Consider the following 23,161-nt stretch of genomic DNA (forward strand, 5'->3'; position numbering starts at 1 on the left):
TCCAAGACTTTCACTTCAGAACCTCAAATCATGGATAATGAGACTGGATAACACATTTCTCTCTAAAATGCCTCCATAATCTTCTGATTTCCTCTTTTTTTTGATACATTCATTGCCTCGAGTACCAGGGCCACACAGCTTTTTTTGCCCAGCAGCTGCACAGCATGATAGAGCCTCCACCATGTTTTAACTGTAGGTACGGTGTTCTTTTCCTTATGGGCTTCACTTTGTCGCCTATAAACAAACAGATGTACTGCATCCCCAAAGAGCTCTACTTTGGTTTTTTCTGTCCATACAACACTGTCCCAGAAAGACTGTGGCTCATCTATGAAGGTTTTTCATAGATACCTCTTTGTGCCTATCATGGTTTAATGTGTGGCGTATGGTACAGGCTGAACCCATCTCTCCAGGTTGCTCCAGGGAAGCCTGAAGCTCTGTACATGTCTTGTGTGGTGTTTCTGCCACCATCCGCACCGACCTACGCACACTTCTCTCACTGAGTTTGCTCTTAGCATCATGTTCTGAAAGTGTCTGAACGGCTTCATAACTGTGAAACTTCCTGATGGGATTTGAGGTCTTTGTTGTTTGCCTTGTAGCCTCTGGAATCCTTATGTTCTTTGGCAATGGCATCTTTAATGGCAAAAAGACACTTTTTATGCAGTGACACCATCATCCATTGATTAATTCTGCTCATGTGAATTGTTCACAAAAATTCAGCCCAGATGAGTGTTATTTGTTTTTTTATCTAGTTTGAGGGACTAATTTAAATTCATTAAAAAGACTGCCTCAGACTGACTGTGTCTGAGGTTCAATTTGTGATTGTATTATTTCACTATTATGCAAAGATGTACGTTTTTTTTTCTTTTGTTCAGTAACCTTGGACATTTTATTAAAATGTTCTGGTTATACAAAATTGGTTCATTTGCATTTCTGAAGATATTGTGAATTATTGCATTGAAATTCAGCAGTGCCAATAATTTCACCACAGACTTTACTGCTGATAAATAGCAACCTAGGCCCCTTTAAAATAATGTGAAATTTAATAATCTGGTGCACTACTGTGTGATTTCAAATGTTGCCTGCACACTGGCGTGGAAAGACTGTTTAGATCTGCACAAAATGGAAAATGCCCTGAATCACTGCACATCCTTTATTCAATATTGATTTAGGGTCAGAAGGATAATTCATAGGTGGATGTGCACAACTTGCAGAAATACAGGAACACATTTCTTGTATGTTAACAAAATAACAATGGAAAGAGTGTCCCAGAATAACAACATTTATTTATTACTGATTTTTATTTAATTTAAAAAAGATTACTTGTAAATGTTACATTGAGTTCTACTGAAACATTCCCATGTTGTGTCTCTCAGCACAGGTTAACATTAGGCACACAAGAATGCAGACACCATTTTGCAGTTTTAGCCACTGTTCAAATACAAAACAGAGAGGAGAGTGAAAAGGGGGAAGGAAGATGTCACCTTAGCAAAACTGCATGGAAGCAGTGCAGAGCCAAGGAACAAATACATCAAAACAGGCGTTCAGCTCAATCGTGCCCGTGCATTGGGACAGCAACAACTGATTTCTCAGGTCCCTACGTTGTGTTTGGCATTTAAAAAATACAAAAACATACAAACCAAGATATTCTGGATTGCAAAACAGGACTAGACCACGTTTGGCTTTGTAATTCCCTCGCACAGTCACCAGAAAAAAAAAAAAACAAACAAACATCTGGTTAACTTAGAAATCAACAGTACAAATCCCACTACCAGTACATCCAAATACAGATTATTATAGTCAACATACCAGAAAATATAGCACTCTCGCGTCTATTTGGCTTTTGTGTAAATATATGCAAACCAATTGTTTTTATATGAGTGTACTAGAAAAGTTGTAACTGGTTGATTTCTTCAGATACATCAAAAAACTATGGTCACGTGTGCACTTAATATTTGGTCTTTCCCCTTGGAAAAAAATACACATTAGATCAGAGAGGGTCAAGCACTACAATAACTCAAGCTGCAGTGGCAAAAACTGCCATTTCACAAACACAGCAATTAAACTTAGGATACTAAAGAAACCCTTTGTCCATGCCTGAGCTACAGCCTAAAGAGCCTATGTACAGCTTATGGTACAGTGAGGGCGACTGTTTGTGGGTTCTAACTACTGTTTTGACGGAAAGAGAATAATCAAGACAAAGCGTTTTATTTATTGCACACAAAAAAAATATCAGTATCAAGGGTTTCACTCTCCACTGGAATGTCTGTACTGTCTTTGTCAGTATCTTAAATCAAGTCCCACATGAATTGAGAGGGTTTTCTGTGAGTCATACGTGACAGTCTGTGTGGTAAGGATATGAATTCAGTTTACAAAAACTCTTTGCCCAAGTGGAGATTGATCACATGTGCAGTGCTATCAAAACTTACAAAATATTGCCACCACAGGTTGACATGCCCCTCTGTTCAAGACCTTTTGGCTTTGATGTTGTCAATAACGGCAAGTGAATGGGGTCAATCACCTACATGGTTTGTATTTGCACACTGACACGTGACAAGTCGTAGGACCCGTTCAATGGCACATAGGAATTACAGATACAAAAGTGGTTTCACAATAATCTAGCAAATTACATTTGACTTCTTAACTGCCCACTGTGCTTTTTTCTTTTTTTCATAGAGAGAAAATATATAGAAAACAATACATCATACAATCAAATTCATTTTCAGGTCATCCTCTTTTGGTTACACCAAGGTGAAAACAAGTGCAGTATTCACTTTCTTCAGAGAAACTGACTCTGACAGGCCAAGCCCAAAAGTTCCCAGGTCATCTCAAATTTTAAGCCATGTGCTTAAAAGCCAGAGCCGCTTAAAAAATGATGAGTCAGGGCCAGTTGAGGCTGGAGCATGTCACAACGTTCTTATAATGACATTTTCTCTGAAGACTGACTTACCATACAGGCAGAACAATCATTATCAACATCACCACTGTATCACAGAAGTCTCTCGTGCTCCACCAAGATCTTTTTTTCTAAATCCATCTCCAACTCTTGACCCCAGCTTTACAAAAACACCGGTGAAACATTTGACCAAATTTCTGTGGCATGCAACCCAGATAAAGGCTTTCTTTGCCAAAAAAGTGGCACATGGTTACAGCTATAGTGGTGCCATAGTAAATCTGTTAAGAAGAGACTGAAGGAAAAACAACAACACAACAAGCCAAATAACTGCACTGTCATTTTTTTGGGCTCAGGGTGGGCACTGGGGGTGACGGTTCTTGAGACCAGAGTTTTGGAGTGGGTGGTGGTGGTTCTTGTGTTTAGAATCGCCCCCAATCTGAGCACTCAAGAGCAGCACTGGAAGCAGAGAGGGGGCTGCACTATGCCGTTGTGGGCACCGACACCTCCAGCAGGCGGTTGTTCTTGCGCTTGCAGGACACGCTGTTGCCGTTCTTGGGGGCTCCCTGGATGAATTTCACACACACTTTGTCCTGCTTGAACTGCACCAGAAACCTGCCACACAGAAACATTATCCACATCATTAAACGCCGCCCAGGCGGAAGACGTATCGCATCCTTCGACCGTAATGATTTCACTCTGCTCGCTCACTTACTCGTCTGAGATGTCGATGCTGAGCTGCTCCCTGTCTGCAGCCGTGGCCCCGATGCGGTGGAGTTTGGTGATGATCTCAATCAGGTGCTCACTGCTGAGTAAGAAGTCTCCTTTGACGGCTGAAGCTGACCCCTAATGTAACATAGCACGATGAAAAAAAAAAAAAAAAAAAAAACTTCAGCTCTGATCCCTGTAAACTGCTACGAAAATCTAATGAAAGTGGTGATTTACAAACAACCATAAAAAGCTAAAGAGTAGAGACACAATATACTTAACATTATAAATTATATATTTTGAAGGAACCAGTTTTATATGTGTATCTATTATTGTGGGGCTGTTTACCATTGTTGTTTTGTAGTGAAATGAGCCTGAAAAGTATTATTTTGTCCATTATTTTTATGGAGGCAGTTGTCTTTTTTTTCTTGTTTGTTAATTTATTTTGTTGTAATTATAACTTTCTTCTCATATCTCTTGTCCTTTGTATTGCAGCTACTCAATATTCGTTTCCAACCTTTGTTTGTTATTCTGTGTTTGTATGTGTGGGTGTAAGCTGTGTGTCTGTGTGTTCTGTGTCAGTTAGGTGCCTGAGGTTTGGTTAACAGGAAAAACTGAACTCTTGTAAAAGGTTTACTTGTCGTGTTTCTAAGTTAAATAAAAAACTAAAACCATTGAGGAGAGAAAAAAAAAAGTTTTGAATCAGCACTTGCTGTGGCTAAGATTTCCCATGTGTCTTTAAACCAACAGTATAATTTCATTTAGGCAAATAGACTAAATCTGTTTCACTTAGAGGGAGGTATTTTACTGCAGGCTCACTTCCACTGTGTGTGCAAAAGTAGTTTAGTCTAACTTCATGGTTTGCATCTGCAGATATTCAAAATAACCACAGCTGCACAACTGACCACTGTTTAACTCCTTTGGTGTCTCAGCGGGCTTTAAAGGAATAGCTCAACGTTTTTATTTGCTTTCTTGCACAGAGTTAGATGAGAAGATTGGCACCACTGATATATGTAGAGAATGTGGATTAAACTAACCTAGACTAACTAGAAGTGAATCATAATTCCACTGAAATTACTCATCACAGCACATCTCCCTCACCTCTTTGAGTTTGAGGGCGAAGAAGCCGTCACTCTGTGTGCTGACTGACACACTAGTGAGGTCTGGCAGAGGGACGCTGGCCTTCACCTGGCCCGTCTTCTGGTCAGCCAGGACCACGCTCTTCTTAGTCAGCAGGAAGAGTCGAGCCGTTCCCTGCAACCCAGAGCAGAAACAGATCAATCCAGTGTTGGAGGCAGATGCACACAGTGAAACAGGTTTTCAAGTTCAATTTTCTTTTGGTTTTTAAACATCTGATAAACTTGAAACTGGCACACGGTAAAGAGTAAAACATCATACACCTGCCCAGACCTGCCTGCTATTTGCTGGAACAAAGATAATGACTGCTGTTAAGGTGTCAAAAACAAGACTGCTGCACATCTAAGTCAAATGCACACCAAAACAACTTAATGGTTTTGTGCTCCACTAGTCCTGTGTAGAAAGGTGAGCGGGTCACACTGCAATAACAGGTTATATTTTTATTTGTCTATCTTACCTTTCCATTAGCTCTGTTAATCTTGTTAACTACATCAGCCAGCAGAACCTTTTCATCCATGGCACTGCTGAGTTTCTGATACTTGGGGTTCTTGCTGATCTCCAAGTAGTCTCCTTTGAAGGGCTGACTCACACTGAGACAAAAGACAGAGTCAAAGACAATCGTATGTAGCGCATGAGATGTTTGAGGCTTTGTGCTTAAGATTCACTACTTTACTTATCTATCAAAAAGTAAAAATGTCAATAGATATTGCTTTTATACATTCTCTATGATGAAATACACAGCACTCTGCTCTGGGGACTTTCAGGTACCTGCTTGGGTAGAGAGCCTTTTTATCCTTGAAGATCTCACTTGCCTCCAGCTTCTCCTCGTACACAGCCTTCCTCTCCTCAGTGAACTGGCTCCTGTATTTCTTGCACTGAACACATAAGAGAAGTTAAAACAAAAGTTCTTGTTGCTAAATGTTACTCACATTGAACTATATTACCTATCCAGTAATTAACATTTTCAGGCTGCATTCTATGGATTTTGCTAATGTTATTTCAACAAATCAGGAAATAACACAAGAATTCAATGGCTGAATGGATTCAGTAGAAAGACTCTGGTTATATGAGACCGACCCTCCAGAGATGGAAGATTCTCCGGAGCTCTGTGTGGACTCCATCCAGGAAGAGATAAGGCCTAGCAGGCCAGTTCTTGTCTATAGGTGACATGGAAGGCATGGTGCTCTTCAGACCCAGGAAGTATTTTTGCATCTGGACAAATGGACACATACGAGAAGTGTAAGGCAAAGGAATCCAGTTTGATTTGTTTGCATGTACAAAGTCATTAAATTAAATTCTAAGTAATATCTATTGGCAACAAAACCAACACCAATAACATTTATTCAAGTAAATACTCAAGCAAATATTTCGAGCCACACGTACAATCCTCTGGATGGTGAAGTCGTAGATCTTCTTGCCTGCATTTGCCCTGAAGAATTTTCTGTACTCTCTGCGGACCTGTTACAGCAAAATAAAGTTAAAAATAAATAAACCGTCAGTCACCTGTAAGTTAGCCTGATGTGAAGCAGGAAAGAAAATGAGCACACTGATAGGGGGATGACAGTATACACAAACAGTACACTAAAATAACAGACATTCGGTTAGTCACAAACAATGAACAACTGAGACAGACAAAGTCAACTCCAAGCTGCTGGAAATAACCACAATGACAGCGACTGCTACAAAGCAAATACTGAAGTCAGTCACGGTTATGACAAATTACCTTCATGCTGACCTTAATTGCACAAATCGAGTTGTAAACGGGTGCATTGTGCATTGTGAGATGAAAAGTTGTCAATTAACATGATGAAAAGATTAACAGTGCAACAAATGACGAGTGTGATGATGCAACAGATAATCACCAAAACCTAGGGACACACACCTAAAGACAAAGAAATAAACAGGTGAAACAAACACTGTTACACAAGACAGAGGTGGTTTATATGGGGTTAGTTGCACAGATACAGAGGAAGCAGACAGAGAAACAGGGAGACAAACAGACAGCTACTGCCATGTCAGCCAGCCTCTGTTGGTTTACATTTTCAGCATTAAATACCAAAAAGCAACTGTCCCTAAATAATTATCTAAAACAATGGAACTAGTGGAGGAAGTTTAATCTCAAACTGTTTCTCATTTCATCAATTCCTCCTCAATTCCTACCAAAGAAATTATTCCAGTGAAAACTATTGATGAGTGCCGTGGATCATTTTGAGTAACCAGGGCCTTTTTTTTTTTTTTTAATAATTTTTCCAACGATCAAATAAAATTGTCTTTACATTCATTATAATGGACATTGTAATCACCAAAGTCTGCATGGCTGGAAATCACTGGGTTAAACACTGGTTTGTCTGTCTTTTCATTTGGGTGAAATACCCCTTTCAGATGAGATCAGATTTGTGTTAAACACATTTCTGGGCCACACGGGTGGCACAGGACTAATTTTGAATGATTGCAAGTCCTGCAAGTTGCACAAGGACTTCTCTGCAAAGGGAACTGGGTTTAAAAAGCACTACACTGTGGTTGAATTGCATTCGTTGAACACAGCTGATTATGCAGATTACTGTATTACTGTTCTGATAGTGGAAATATTGAGTAAGTTTCCAACAAAAGTTGACTTAATATATAAACCAATAACCACATAATTACTTCTGTCCCTATGTGCTTAACCCCTGGATCTTTGCAGATGAAGCTGCACATGTTTTGAAGCAATGCCAGGATAATGGATAAAGTGTGATCACAACACTAGGTAGAGACTGGCTTCCTGAAGAGAAGTGCAAAGATGGTTGAAGGAGATGAGGAGGAGTTAGGTCAGGGGTGATGGGTAGGTGGCAGACTTGGTGATGAGCTGCGCCGTGGGGCTGGTAGGTACCTTGAGTCCCTGCCAGTAGGCCCAAATCACAGCGACAGCGTGCCTACGCCTGGCCTCTTCCTTCAGTCTCCTCAGCTCCCTGCGAGCCTGTTCAGGGGGTGGGCGGGAAGAGAAAGAGAGCGGGAACAAATGAAGCAAGAGAAGATGAGAGGAAGAAGAGGGAGATACTGTTTTGCCTGAGGTCAGCAAACATCAAATACACATACACACACACACACACACACACACACACACACACACACACACACACACACACACACACACTGCACACAAGTCCTGTGTGACCATCAAGAGACTGTAAAAGCCTCCAGCCTCCAGAAACGATTATGACACTGTGGGTCATATGAACTTTTATCAGGGGAACTTCTGTAAGGGAAACAGAGTTGGTGCTTTTTAGTGGAACTTGGGTGAATGTAACAGGAGAATAGCAAAAGTCACAACTCAGGCAGCAGAGGTCACCTCAAAGAATCCAAGCAGTTCCATCTAAAAAGGACAAACAGTACTGCAATGCAAAGAGTAAACATGCATCAGGAACAAGAGGAGGAAGAAGTCATGCAGCAGGAGCAGGCAGCATGCAGTGGTGAGCCATGGACCTCGGAGGAAGAAGCTGAAAATAAACCCCAAATGTGACCCATCTGTCCCTGGTGTGTACGTGTGCGTGTGTGGCTGTATATTTCATGGAATGAACACGTAAGCTTGAGTGACTAACTAGTACTTGCCTTAGCAAAATGACATCATCACCTGGCAGACTGAGCTGCAAAAACAGGCTTCAGGACTAATGTCTGTTATGATCCCACAAGTAAGACACTTTTTTCACTTCAACCTCCAGTGGACGACAGTTTGTGTGTGCATCGGAGAGCGTGGTGCACTGCTTAAAAATGCAAATTACAATGTTTAGAATGGGTTGAATGATGCATATGTTGAGGGGTTTTTTTTTTTGGGGGGGGGGGTGGGGGGGGTCGATGGAGGCGGCAAGTCACAGAGTCACGGCAAGTCAAATCGACAGGCTTCCCAAATACCTTGGTGCCCTGCCAGCCGGCCCAAATGACCGATACGGCATGTTTATTCCTCGCCTCCTCCTTCAGCTGACGCAGCTCTCTCCGGGCCTGATGAAAAGCGGTGGCAGTTGTGGAGGAGGTTAATTTCAGTGACACTCATCAGTTAATTGTCTCAGGAGAGGTAGTGAGTGGGAGCGAAAAAGGCATCATGAGGAAACACTGACGAAAGACAACGAAAGATGTCAGGAGATGGGACAGTGGGTGGTTAACATCAACAGGCGAGCAACAATAAATGGCGCTCACGTTGTGTGACTGTGCATATGTTCAGGTTTTGGACGGAGCCACATTACTGCAGTGGGGGGAGTCTGGACTATTATTACGTTATCTACAGCGTCATAAAGATGCCGACCAATGAGACGCCACCATGTTTGCTAAGAACAAAGTTCACACACAGCACAGAATAATCGTTAACAGCCTCTGTAATGAGTCAGAACTGATAGTTATCAGCAGGCTGCTAGACCTTGAAATAAAGTATTGATTATTAAAAACTACCATGAATATCTAGAGTGATAACACCAAGTAGAATGAACACAGATAAGATAATGATATGTAATGCATCAAAACTACAACACTACACACTCAGGCTTTATAAAGTAGCAACATCTGTGCTGTCATATTGACATCAGTGTATTAAAAACAGGGTTCCCAGCATGAGCTAGAGTAAATGGCACATTTGGTGGGCAGTGTGTGGTTAAGGTAATTATTAGATTGTAGAAGAGGAGGGACATGATTTGTTACATTTGTCCAGAAAGCTAGATTTTGTTTGTAACAACAAGACAAGAACAACAACCAAAATATGTTAAGACAATCCTACATGTAACATCTACAATCGCAAAAAAAAGGACAAGCAACAATGAGGCACATTACTCAGGTCAGTGGATAACAGGAGGACTGGGTTTCATTCAGAGGCACTGCTACACTATTAGATTCACAGTGAAAATGGGACGGGACGGGACGTGGTGAACAAGGATGACAAGACAGCTGGGACAGCGACACACTACAGCTGGGCGGAAATACCTTGGTTCCCTGCCAGTATGCCCAAATTACTGTCACAGCATGTTTGTTCCGCGCTTCTTGTTTTAGACGTCTCAGCTCCATCCGAGCCTGGTGGGATGCGGTGGGTGTTGTGGGTAAGACAGGTTGAGGGGTGAGAAGGAAGAGAATCAAGGAAGGGCAGTGAAAGAGGATTGTAGGGGGAAAAAAAAAGAGAAGTTGCAATTGTGTGATCAGGAAAAGAAGCAGGATTAAAGGAAAACAGCAGCAATAACATCAAGGAGAGCTTTTGTTAAGAACTGGATTTTTGTAAAACCGGGGCGATTAGGCAGGAACACTGTGTTTAAAGGCAAGAGTAGGATTTTTAACACAAATAAGAAGTCTGCATCAAAACCAGGCTGATGCTTCACTGAGGTAAACACCTCACTCTCTGATATCCCTCTGTACTTCAGTGCATCAGTACCTGGGTGCCGTGCCAGTAGGCTGCAATGGTGGTCACTGCCTCCTCACATCTCTTCTGATATTTCAGCTCTCTCAGGAGTTTGCGGGCCTGGTGGAAATATAACAAGCAAGCAGACATTTTAAAGTTGTTTCTGTCATAATTTTTTTTTTTTTTACTGCATCCTGCTACATTTCATCCTAAACAGTGAATTCATAAGAAGGTACACACCTGCCATCCTCTGGTGTAGGACTGCACCACAGTGGTGGAGCTCTTGATCTTCTGGTACTTCTTTTGTTGCTGCGAGATGGAGGAGGAAGAGATTAGGTAAATAACGTTTTTTTATTTATTTTTTGGTATGTATGCAATTTTGAGTGTGTTTTCCTCAAAAGAGCCTCACTGCATATCGGCGGTACCACGCTGCCACCACTATCTGACTCTTTTTCAGCAGCAGGAAGTGACTGCGGCACTTCCAGCCACGGTAGATCTTCTGAATGAGCGTGGCCAGGTCTTGCAGGCATTGCCTCCTCCTCTCCTCCAAGAAGAAGAGCTACAGGAAAGAGAGGGGAATTAACCACACAAGACAACACACAGTGAGATGTCTGTTGTTGAGAGTTGACAGGCTGACACTAATTTAATTTTGGAAGGTACAAAATCTTTTAAACCTTGTGTGAAGGAAAAAGAAAAAAAAAACTATGATGTAATAAATACAAAGTGTTTTTTTTTTTCTATCTGAGCAGATTCAGTAATATCAAGAGTAAAGTCCAGTCTTATCACAGGTGAAAAGCAATACAATAAAAAATGACCTAAGTGAATCGACTTATCTTCATCAGGGATGTGAGCACAACATTTTATTGTCCTGCTGTAAGCCAGTGCAGCATTTTGATATCACACGTGGGGAAAAAAAATGTTATAATCGGAGCTTATCTTACTCTCAGTGTACCTTGCAAGCTTGCATAACAACTCTTATTTACTCAGAACTGTGTTTAGTGAAGCCACGTCTTGCTTTTGTTTCCTCCAAACCTTCGTAACAATTAATCTTGCGACATAGCTACGTTGGATTAACAACCCAAAGAAATACTGTCTGGAAGCCTGGATCAAAATCTGCTTAACTAGACTCTATATGTAAGTGATTTCACAGCTGCAGATACATGAGGGAGATAAGTTGATCAGATAGAAAAAGCGATTATAGAAGAAAAAAAATTCCATCTGTATGAGATCATGTTATTCCAAGCTTTGTTTGGTCTTTTGCAGGGTGGGGAGAAGGTCCATTCAAATGCTGCAGGCTTGAACAGTTGAAGAGCCTGCAAGCGCTGAGCAAAGACGCTCGGTTCCCATGTTAGATGGGATGGCTAAGTGAAACCATGTGTTCTCAGAGTGGTGGTTGCATGCTAATTGCCAAAGTGGGGGCTCCAAGTGCAGCCCACCCTGCTTTACAAACATCTTACTGTGAGAAAACAGGGCTGCTGAGTACACTGGATTCAATCTTCAGTCATACAAACACATCTTCATCTACTAGAGTACACAGTACATGTCTAAGCTGGCCGGAACGACACATATAGGGCTACTTTAACTTCGTATAAATGTGGTTTTCTACCGTTCTTGGGTTCCGGATGAAGATCTTAGAGCGACCATAGGAGAACTCTTCTGCAGGAACCTGGAGGTCGGTCATAAGCACCTCCACTCCTTCCCTGTGGAAAGCCAGAAGAGTCACAGGGGTCAGCCAAAGTTCACTTGACACTTCAGGTGATCACAAACAACATAAGCACAACTGTAAAGAAGCACTGAGAGGACGCAAGAGAGAACAGACGATTATAGCTCAAATAATGTGGACGAAATGCATGGAGGAAATAAGAAAACCTCACAAAGCACTGAGGGATGGCTGAACAACAAGATAGCGATGTATGGTAGAGCAGATAGGAATCAGTGCTTTTATCTGCACAGTGGATGAAACATGCAAGTCTGGCTGATACAGAATGGAGGAGACAGATAAGGTTAAAATGTCTCAGCATGTTGTGGCTCAGAAGGGGAATGGTTCATTTCTTCTCAACAGTGAGCAACTGGTATGTGACAAGGCTGCTGTTAGTTCCTGAGAGGACATTATGAGGGGTTTCATGTGGCGTGACAATGAAATCAATCTGTATATGTGATAACAAAGTTGGATAGTTATAATAAAGACACACGGCCACCAATAATTCTAAACTAGATTTCCATAAATAAAGATGTAAATGTCCTTCAAAATGCTGTGTTTACATTTACAACATGCTTAAAGATATATTACAGTCTGCTGGGTAAAGTGTTCAACTCATTTCCCCCTTTCGAGCTTTCGTTTATCCAGGTAAAGTCATCTGAGCCCTTTTCCAGCAATAACCTGCTTCACATTCACACAGCTCCACACAGTCACACCTGGGAGCTGACCACTCCAACTACAGTCTATTAGTGCTGGTCACAGTCGCTCCACTGGGAGCAGTCTGAGGTTCAGTACCTTAGTTATAGGCACCTGGGAGCGTTTCACAGTTTCCACGCTCACACAAACCTTGGAGGGATTTGTTTTGGCAACTATCCAGCAACAAGGCCACTTCTCTAGTCCCCTCACCTGCCCCACAACCAGTTACTGCTTCAGAATGAACAAAACCATTACCTGGCAGGCCCTCTCCAGTGGGGCCAAGTCCGTTTGCAGAGCATTTTGTAGCGTTCCAGGCAGGGCTCATAGGTCTGGCGGAAGGCGTAGCCTGCTCTCCTCACGCGTACGTTCTCCATCAGGCCCAGGTAGCGCACCTGATGGCGGACCAGAGACTCAGTGAAGATGTGGGATGCCTTCTTGTCGTTGGGCTTGATGCACCTTTGGAGGCAAGAAGAGAGGGTTGTTTTTAGAAAAACAAGATATGGGTTGTCCATCGTTTTGCTTTGATATGAGGAACATAATGGCTTAGATTGACAGCATGTTTTTGGTTTCATTTTTTAAATGCTACACTGTTTGTCTACAGGTGAACATTTGCCTAAATGGATTCTGGAGAAGTTTTTTATTCTATTCTGAATTCCTCAATATTAACACTATTAGAAGCAGCAGTTTCAAGACTGTTACTATGTCAGAGTGTGGCAGTGGTACAACAACTAATGCTGATACCAATATTAAGATGAAAAAGATTTTTAATATTTTTCCACTCAGTCAACATGATACTACAAAGATTCAAATTCATATTAGATATAAGGCTGGGTCATTTCCAAGCAAGTCATTTGTTTACGCCAAACATAAAAAAAAAAAAAAACCTGTCAAAGTCTGCAAATGTCACAAACAAACAACTAACAATACAAAGATAGACCAAGATATGCAGTATCTTGACTGGACACAGTAATAGCTAATATGCTCAGTGTAAATGACAAGGACTAACCGGATATAGTTTGGGTTCTTGGTCTGCAGGTTCCTCATCAGTGTGCCTACTGATGCTTTGAACTGGAATCCAGCAGTTGGTGGTCTCTTCAGGTTGACTTTGGCAGGGTTGCCCTCAGGGAACAGCTGTTTGATGAGGCTGTGGTTGGCCTTGTACATGGCCTGTGACAGGTCTCGGTATAACAGGTCGTTGTTCTTGTCTACAAATCCCTCGACACGGTACAGCACCTTGATAAAAGGAATACACACCATAAAACATCTCTCCAGTGTTATCTATAATCCCCTTACAGCACTTCAACACACATCCTGCATTTTGTTTTCTGCAGATTTCTTACTGTTCTGTGCACAGATTAAAATTTATAGTACCTTGCCGGCATAGTGCTGGATGCGGAAGCAATTGTGTGGCAGGCTGTGGTCGGTGAGAAACTTTGAATTCTTGCTGAGGCGACTCTCAAAGTGCTGGTGATCAGCACAGACAGTGTTCAGTTTGTCCAGGAAGGTCTCGTCTGTGACTGTCCCAGGCCTCAGGCACTCCTCATCCAACATGGCCAAGATGCCATTTTGGTTCTGGCCATCATAAGGTGAAAGGTAGTAAAGGTTAATGTGTATAATAGAAATTTAAAACCTTCTAGTGAAGCTAGTTTCTTTACCAAGTCAAACTTGAAATGTGAATTCACACTGAATTGGTTTGTGTGGTCTCTGAGGACTGGGAGACTGACTTACCTTCTCAATGAGGTCGCAGATAACAGCGTTGTTGAAATACTCAATATTGGTCCATTCGATGCCCTGTGACAAAAGACATGACGGTCAAAGATAAAATGGCTTTTCTAGCTTTAAGCAGGACTAATAAGATGTTTTTTCTGTAGCTGATGAAACAACACTCTTGAACCTGCCTGTGTTTCAACACAACACTGAGCACTTAGTCAAGTACCTATAGAAAACATCCAACCAATGCTGATCCCACCATGGCTCAATATGTACTCCGTATGTCTTCACAGTATTGATCTACTGACAGTTTTTTGTTCAGAACTGAAATGTAATGGATGTAGCACAACACAACACACAATATAGTATAACTAAGATTCCACCTCATAGAAAAGGGCATATTTGTGGTAGTCTGACAAATTTTATAATGCTTAGTAGCCATGATAATGAAAGACATAAATCACTTTTTTGTATTTCTGTTCTGATGATGGGTTGAAAAAAAGTACACTGTATTAAGTAACCAAAGCCACAAAGCCACCTACAGTAAGACGCTTAACGCTCTGTGGTGAAGAGGCAAAGGGGGATGTTGTTTTGTCTGGACAACTGAAGAGTCTTGAATTTCATTCATCTCTAATGTGTTTCTCACTCTGGTCTAAAACCTTACAGTTTTTGTTTCCTGAGGTTATAAGCTGAGGTTATAGAGCATCTAGACACATACTGTAACACTTAATATTTACAAGGGGAAGTGAGGCCTAATGGGGACACATATTTTGGGGGTTGGGAGAGGCAATTAATGGGCAAGGCCTCTTAAAGTTACAGTTCATATTTGTTAATTAAGGATTCTTTGATCAGGAACTTGGCCGGTCTTTATTGCCACATTTATCCTTGTTCGGTCCTATGTTCTACTAAGACCTTCTCTCTTGCTCTGTCTCCATCTCAGTCTTCTATTCGTCTGAGTAAGGACAGAGCACACATCCTTTCTCAACAGGGAAAAGAAAACATTTTCCATCTTGCCACTGGCCCCTGAAAAGCCCACTTTAATTCACAGCTCCTAATGGGTTGGGAACATAGCTTCAGTTGATGTAAGCAATGTGACAGATATTTCGAGGGGGAGGGCGCAAAGAAGGTGTGGCTTAAACTGATGGGTGACTGGCCAAACTCCTGATTGGTGGACCTCCCTCCATTTTCCAGTGCCGTGGTATTTTCCCATGCAGTATACTGGACAGTGGCCAGGAGTGGAATATCATTGGTGGCGGTGTTAGTGGGGGAAAGGGTGTGGGGGTCAACGCTGCAGCCCTCACATACATAGAGCTTTGAAAACAAACAGAGCTTAAAGGCCCACAACAGGGAGTGTTTACTCTCATTGGAGTGAAGGATCATTCGTCCCAGAAAGTCCACTGAGGGGGGACAGGGAGGGAATAAACCGAGAGAGTGATGGACGACAGAGAGAGGGACAGAAGACATAAATGTCGCCGAAATGCATTTGGGTCAAGGGCATGAATGCAGATTTAGCTGAAGTAGCACAAGAGGTTCAACAGATGAGTGACATGACCAGGCTGAGATCTTGCTGCGGGGGCCTGCCATGATGAACTGTCAGCGCAGCAAATTGACTGCTGACATGTTGAACGATGTAGATGTACAGCTGCAGGTGAGAGAGGGCTCCAAGGGCCACAGACTGGGCTTGATGGGTCATTTATCCAAGTGTCCACTCCCCAGTGTGTGTGTGTGTGTATGTGAGAAAGAGAGAGAGAGAGAATGTGTGTACAAACTTACCTCTCTGACATATTCTTCCTGCTCCTCGCGTAGGGTCAGCTCGATGAAGATCTGCTGCAGCTTCTCGTTGCAGTAGTTGATGATAAACTGCTCAAAGCTGTTGTCCTGTGAGAGCAGCGACACATGAAAAATAATTAGCTTCACCTTTTAATGAATATGTTAAATCCTGAAGGTGCCTGAACTCATTGTCCTTCTCTGTTTATGTCTCAGATATCATGTAGGTTTTTGTTAGTTTGAAAATAAGGAAATGCATCAGAAATACTTCTCTTGCTATACTTCATTCGTGACAGTCATGGGCTGTTTCTTCTTATTGCTCAGCTTTCTGTAACACTTCTCAAAGCTTATATAAACAAAATCAAATCAAAAATTCTGCCTTTTCTATTAATTCCCTGCAGTGCTTTTTTAAAGAGGATGGTCGTACCAACACGTACTGATGAGCAGAGCTTATTCTATGTTTAGACACATTTTCCTTGATTACAGAAGGCTCTCAGAATTTAGATGTAGTAAGGAAAAAAGTCTCTTTACAATGAAACCTTGATAACATCTACTTGCATACTCTCACATCTTCATTTTGAAGTTTATGGGGGTCTGACTCAAAATTTTAAAAAGAGCAGTACACCTGATAGATTAACTAGTAATAATCAGCTTGACCAAAGTTGAACCTGCAGCCCTCTCCTTCTCTTTCCATTTGCTACCTCATCACTTTGACAAGCTTCAAATGCTTAATCAATCTGGGCAGTAAACAACTGATAAATCTTGCACTTATGAAGATAAAGCCTTATCAGAAAAAGTTCCAGTAATTGTCACAGGCTTCATTAAACATTGATGGAGCTTCAACCATTTTTTACCTCCTGTATTATGATTGTTGTCAATCACGACCATTGCTTTGCAGATGGCCTTATTGTGAGTTGGGTTAGTTTAAAACTGATTTCCTAAGGACACAGCGGAGGTTAGAGCAGCATGTTTAGTTTTAGAGCTCAGAGTGAAGGACGCAGCAAGGTTTCTCTGTGACTGGGAAACACACACACAATAGCATATTTACACCTAAGTGGCAGCAGACACCAGGCTGAAATATGACAGACTTGTACTGTAACCCTAACATATTTCACCTGCAACTTTGATGTTTTATAACAAGCGGTTTATAGCAGGAGGAGGAGGAAGAATCCATCTTAAAGCTGTGTTTCATGTCGATGTGCTTGTTTCTCAGAGGTGTTTCATCACTTGTCCCAAGGTAGGGGAAAGTCCTCGCATTTAATATTATCTGTTACAAGTTAAAAGCAACCACATTTCTAGGAATAAATACTTATGGGGATCACCGGCCCCGAATCTTTACCATTTATTATTTAAATATCTTCGGCATTTCTAATATGTTTTGTTAAACCTTCCCTGTCCATTACGGCACAAATTCAAGATAATGAAATTTCCATACACCCAAAACCTCATAATAAAGTGACACCTGTAATCTTCTCAGTATGATTCGGTTATTTAAATTACCTCTGGACAACCAAACCAAAGCATTAACCCAATCTGTACCTGTTAAAGGAACAGTTCACCTTTTTGGCCAACATGCTTGTTTGCGCTCTTTAAAAGTGTTTGATAAAGGACTGACACCACCCCTGTGTGTTATAGTTTTACAGGAGGACTTCCTTCTTCCTCATCTTCTTCTTATACAACAGCCTTCAGATAAATCAATCCTTCCAAGACACTAGCTAGTCTGCACACACTGATATAAATAGGGCACACAAAATATCAGAAACACCTCTCACTATAACACAACACAGTTCAGCAGCACCTACTATCTGGGTGTACTGAATAAACTGGCAACTGAGTGCATGTCGTGAGTCAAATGATTTCGTGATTCAAAGCCTCTTAAGCGTCCTTTCAGCCGTGTGGCTATGCTGCACACCAGGAGCCCTGAATTGTCTTTAATGAGGAGCTGAATTAAGTCGAGAGATCACAGCAGGGCACAGCAAACAGGCCGGTGCAGGCGTTACTTACTCCATTCTGGTGACCCAGACACAACACAACAGGCAGAGGAGAGGGAGAACTTGAGAGTGAGTGGGGTGAACAAGCAGGGATATGAAAAAGACATGAACATTTGGGGATTTGGGGGGGTAAAGGGATCAGGCAACAAGGCAAGAACATTTTATGCCATCTGTATTTACTCCTCCAGAGCACTCAAACTGTCTCACGTGTTTGCAAGCACATGCTTATTGACATGCACACTGATAGCGAAATGACTCCTACATAATACTTTACTGTGCAATACCTTTTACAGTGCAACCACTACATGTATGTGATTTTCCTGTATTTTCCTGTATACTGAGCAGTGCATTGAGGTTGTGGCCATTTCTCTACTGTGAAATGCTGATTTTAGCGTTGAAATCACCTCGCCACAAAATCGTTTCACCCCCCCCCAGGCAATAATGCTGAACTAATCTGATCTGAAAGTTGTTTTATCAACCCTCAGCTATTGTTGATAAGCTACTCACAGGTACCAAAACACGCACGCAAACAGCCCCGGGGCAAAATCCTTTTAAATGCAATAAAATGCTTGTGTGGTCCGATTCTGTCCTTGTGGCTTATCAGAACAAAGAGTGGCTTTAATCTGCCATTTGTCTTACCTCAAATATCTCAAAGCCATAGATGTCCAGCACACCCATGACCTTATGCCGAGTTTTAGCTTGCGCCTGCAGGGAGACAATATTGTCAATATCAGCAATACTTTGTGACAGCGGTGGTCTGCCAGTTTAACTTAGCATGAAAAATGAAAGCACCATAATTGATTGAATCCACTGAGATAAATAAAATGTATTGAAGTCATTACTCACTTTAATGCTTTCGTTGATCCTGGTCACTAGCCAGCTAAACAGACGACTGTAGAGATTTTTGGCAAGGGCGTCTCTGGCATAGTAGGCCTGTTAACGAATAACACATTATTCCTGATGAAGTGACGACAAAGCAATGGATTCATTTTCACTACATCACTGCAGACTCAACACATCAGAGTCTCAGAGAGCAAAATTCCTAAGAGCTAATACTTGTGGCATCTGAGGTGAGGTTAATTCTCCGAACCATTTCCTCTGCTGCTTGTAGACACAGAGACCCCTGTTTGGTGCATCCATGTCATATTAACAGTCTGAGTGAACTCACTAACCTCTAAAATATGACCTACATTTGTATTTGCAGGAGGAATTCTGCTCATCTATAATGGAGAGGTCATGTAGCATTGACATGGATCAGAGTCGGCAGCCAGTGGAGCAAGTCAAGGGGAAGAAGTGGCCTGTTATCTTTTTGTGAGTGTGTGTGTGTGTGTGTGTGTGTGTAAATGTATGTTCATGTCAACACAAATAGGGCAGAAATGCATTGGTGTGACTGGTGCGAGGCAGATTTGGAACTTTCTCTCTGACCTGGGCCACGTTCAGGGTAGTAGAGACTTTCTCCATCTTGGCCTCCACTGTTCGGTAGCTGAAGGCCCTCTCCAGCACCGACTGTTCGATCCCCAGCAGCTCACACATCTCCTTCAAATCTGCAAAGTGGACAAAGAAAACACAGAGACAATAAAGAGAGAACTTGTACAAGGCTCATAGGGTAGGGGGGTGGGGGTAATCTTGTGATCATTGCTTTGATTATATATCTTAAACATGCAGCTAGTAGTGAGGCAATGATAAAAGATGTCATCTTGTTTTTATCACCAACCTCTTCCTCAGAGAAGTTAACGCTCAGGCAGGTTTTTGAAAAACCACCTGTGTATTTCACTGTAATTTTGATAACTCGCTTTTATGGAAAGTTTCGTTGAGGGTGGTTACGTGATGCTTTCGTGTTACTACAATCAACATCAAACTTTCCCAAATTCATCTCATCTGGTTTTATCTTAATGAAGGGAAGCTGCTGCAGGAAGATTTCAAGAGCTATGCGAAAACACTATCTTTGTTACAAGTCCACAGATTAAATAAATATGGCTCTGATGATACAGTTATCACACTGGTAGAACTGGAGGACGGCTAAAAAGTAATTTTGAAAAACTGACTCAGATATGAGCAACACGTTGCAATATGATCACAACAGTCCAGTCTTTGATTCATGTGGGATAAAATAATGTAATTTTCTTGGCAGTCAGATGGATCATGCCAGTGTCATGGAGGGGAAATATGTAAATGAAATATTTGCCTAAAGAGAAAAGTTGTAGGCGGGACAACACACACACACACACACACACACACACACACACACACACAGAGCTCTTGTTATGCAAATCATAAAACACAAATATTTGGTGAGGAGGACTACAGAGGAGAGTGAAACTGCCAACAGGGGGCAGTGGTTCAACATCAGGCCAACTGGGTATGCTGGTTAAAACAGTTGTGTGTATAAATTCAAAACAATAAAATGATCAGCATAAAAATACACTGAAAACATGAATACAATTCTTCAGCTTGTCTGACATATATCTAATCAACCTGAGCAGCTCAGTGCATCATCCAGCAGAATCATTCAGATGAAGGTCAACTGTAAAAGGCTCAGAGGTTTTCATGACTCTTTGCCTCCTGTTTTTCCATCTGTGAACTCACCGTTTTTGTCTTTGATGCGACTCTCGTCTGTCCCGTTACAGCGCGACTCTGGCTTGAACTCAATGTTGCCGAGCTTCAGCACGGCAGCCACCAGCTCCAGCACCGACAGCACCTCGTCCTCCATGAAGCCCACGATCTGCATGGCATTCTGGGAGGGCAAAAATAATTTAAAAATGGGAACTAAGATATAAATACAGTGTGATGTGACGGTGTTTGTGACTGCGCAAACACCAGTTATGTAAGACTGGAATATTACTGTTGCAGCCTGTAAGCACTGTAACTGGTGATGGTCAAAACGACCTTAACACAAATGTCTTCTGAAAACCCCAATTCCATCTTATTTTAGACATCACCCCCAAAAGCTGCATTTACACACTTTAGAACAGAGAAGATTGAACGAGAACTGCTGGTGTTTTCACCCTTTAATTCTTCACGACATTCTCTGATGTCAGACTGAGGTCTTTCTTTTTAAAGCGAGTCCAGGCCAAACTAAGAGTGTATTTAATTCACATAATCCAGCATATCAAAAAAAAGAAGGAAGTCAGGAAAGGAGGAGAAAAGCAAAAATATAAGATCAACCTACAAACAAACCTGCATTTACACAACTGAATAAACTGAATTCCTGCTTGAGAGTTCTATGCTATGAACAAATACATATAATATAACATATGATCTACTTCCATGGTTGTTGAGGTTAAATTTATTACTGTGCTTGAGTTAAAAACTCTACTTTTATTGTCAGAGCGAAGGCCACATGGAGAGACTCATTGTTTAGTGGGAATGTGCTCTTGTGTTTCCTGTGGTGAAATGCAGCTGTACGGGGAATACTGTGAAAACTCAACGAGAGGGCTGAAGAGAAGCAGGATGTGAAACAAGTACAGTAGAATGTGACAGAACACACTGAAACGGCTTGAGCAGAGCGTGCTGCAGCATGACGGATAACAATAGAGTGCAGTGGAAACAGACACAACATCCTATGTGTCACCATCAGCACGGACGAGAAGTGGTGGCACTGCACATGCTACACTGTGCTGCTACAAGCCGTAGCGTGGATACACGTGGATTTTCCCCGTGTTAATCAATACAGGCTGGTGGTTCAGGTTTTAGTTCACTTTCAAGTTCAGGTTCAGTTCAAAGTTCACATGGGTTTTGCAACAGCTGGGAGGGAATCTGGTGTGGAACGTTTTCACAATCTGAGTGGACTGAGTTTTATAACCCCCTCTACACTCTGTTAGTTTGTCATGTCCAGGTGATAAGGAGAAGTCAGACGGTCTCTACCCTCCGCGCTGGACTTAGATTAACTCGGCATGACGCAACAAAGGAAAGTCAGTGCTGAACGCCGCTGGAGAGTATGACGCTGCTTGTAATGAGTGTGTGTTGTTGTTCAACTGGTTCTTGTGAGGGCCTGTCTGTGGTTAAGGATCAGAACTATAATCAGGACCTCTTCAGAAAAGTGAGAGAATTTCTCAGGGTGCCCTGGTGTTTCTGGGCACACTCTTTAAAAATCAGCTGGGATTATGTCTAAATTAGGACAAGGTTTAATACATCTACAACAAATATATGTGTGTGTGTGTGTGTGTGTGTGTGTGTGTGTGTGTGTGTGTGTGTGTGTGTGTGTGTGTGTGTGTGTGTGTGTGTGTGTACTACTCACTCTGACTGTCCTGAAGTTGGCTGCATCATCCAGCCCAGTGACCACGGCTGAGTCCAGGCTCAGGTAGTTGTACTTGCTGAAGTCACGGTGCAGCTTCAGCTTCTCTGTGACACACAAACCATGTGGTTGCCATTTAAATTAGGCCTGTTTAAAGCACGTTGGCTAAAGATAAATAAAGCCTTATTTACATTAAATGCAGGTTACACACACTCACACCTGCAAAGTACCTTTTTGGAAAAAAACCCCAAAAAACAAAAAAACAACAACACAATTTTGTAGTCATGGTTACAAGCTGCAGTCTTCTAAAATACACCTGACGGTGCAAAATTCAAGTGGGTGACATCTCCAACCTATTTGTCGCTCCGAACACAACTTCTACACAATGCACACACACAATGAGTTACTGCCGTGAACATTATTCTGGAAGATCAAATAGACCTCTTAAAAGCCCTCCTATCTAGTGGCAAAGAAATCTATACCCCTTGTGGGTGCATGTGTCAGGTTTCATTAGTTTTTGCATTAACTACAGCTGAATCAAGCCTCTCTGATGTGTGTGCTCTGGAGTCAATGACCATTACATTGTTCTCCTGTGTTCAGGACATAAAACAATAGCCTCTGCCCACAGAAAAGCAAATAGAGGGAACAGGTTTCATGGCCTGTCTTTGTTCTCTGTAGTGTTTGTTAGGCAGGAAGACTGGGTCATTAATGTATTGGCCATGTGTTCGTGCAGCTGCAATCCTACTGAAAAATGCTTTACATAAGATTTTAACATAAGGACTGGTGTGCTGGTGACTCCAGATGACATTTAAGAAGCAAGTGAAACACCAAGTCCGGTGTATGATGATTAAATTAAAACATTGTGGCAGAAGATCCAACAATGGTGAGTCTAGTTTCCTCTGGACAAGACTGCTTGCTAGCTGCTGTGAAGTTTTGATTCATTACTTCCTGTGAGCAGAGATGTGTACACTCAGAGGCC

At 41.9% G+C, this 23,161-nt stretch overlaps 1 protein-coding gene across 3 annotated transcripts in view; it reads right to left on the reverse strand.

Moving 5' to 3' along the window:
* Positions 1-1,263: 1,263 nt before the first annotated feature.
* Positions 1,264-23,161, reverse strand: part of myo1b (myosin IB) — a 59,057-nt gene continuing 37,159 nt past the window's right edge. The window contains exons 9-32 of one of the 3 annotated variants that reach the window (XM_071492959.1): positions 22,186-22,289; positions 20,535-20,682; positions 19,374-19,492; positions 18,795-18,881; positions 18,588-18,653; positions 15,964-16,068; positions 14,209-14,271; positions 13,852-14,052; positions 13,487-13,713; positions 12,736-12,936; positions 11,692-11,785; positions 10,495-10,644; positions 10,326-10,394; positions 10,119-10,205; positions 9,680-9,766; positions 8,624-8,710; positions 7,605-7,691; positions 6,119-6,193; positions 5,813-5,947; positions 5,504-5,610; positions 5,193-5,325; positions 4,700-4,852; positions 3,606-3,736; positions 1,264-3,505 (exon numbers count right to left, since the gene is read on the reverse strand). In XM_071492959.1, the coding sequence (XP_071349060.1) occupies positions 3,373-3,505; positions 3,606-3,736; positions 4,700-4,852; positions 5,193-5,325; positions 5,504-5,610; positions 5,813-5,947; positions 6,119-6,193; positions 7,605-7,691; positions 8,624-8,710; positions 9,680-9,766; positions 10,119-10,205; positions 10,326-10,394; positions 10,495-10,644; positions 11,692-11,785; positions 12,736-12,936; positions 13,487-13,713; positions 13,852-14,052; positions 14,209-14,271; positions 15,964-16,068; positions 18,588-18,653; positions 18,795-18,881; positions 19,374-19,492; positions 20,535-20,682; positions 22,186-22,289 (2,849 nt within the window). In that variant the 3' untranslated portion in view covers positions 1,264-3,372. The remainder of the gene's footprint in view (positions 3,506-3,605; positions 3,737-4,699; positions 4,853-5,192; positions 5,326-5,503; positions 5,611-5,812; positions 5,948-6,118; positions 6,194-7,604; positions 7,692-8,623; positions 8,711-9,679; positions 9,767-10,118; positions 10,206-10,325; positions 10,395-10,494; positions 10,645-11,691; positions 11,786-12,735; positions 12,937-13,486; positions 13,714-13,851; positions 14,053-14,208; positions 14,272-15,963; positions 16,069-18,587; positions 18,654-18,794; positions 18,882-19,373; positions 19,493-20,534; positions 20,683-22,185; positions 22,290-23,161) is intronic. The other 2 variants (XM_071493055.1, XM_071493146.1) reach the window with 2 other exon arrangements.

The sequence above is a fragment of the Trachinotus anak genome, unplaced genomic scaffold, assembly GCF_046630095.1.
Source record: "Trachinotus anak isolate AG129_WGS33_773 ecotype Australia unplaced genomic scaffold, CSIRO_AGI_Tana_v1 ptg000001l, whole genome shotgun sequence".
NCBI lineage: Eukaryota > Metazoa > Chordata > Actinopteri > Carangiformes > Carangidae > Trachinotus > Trachinotus anak.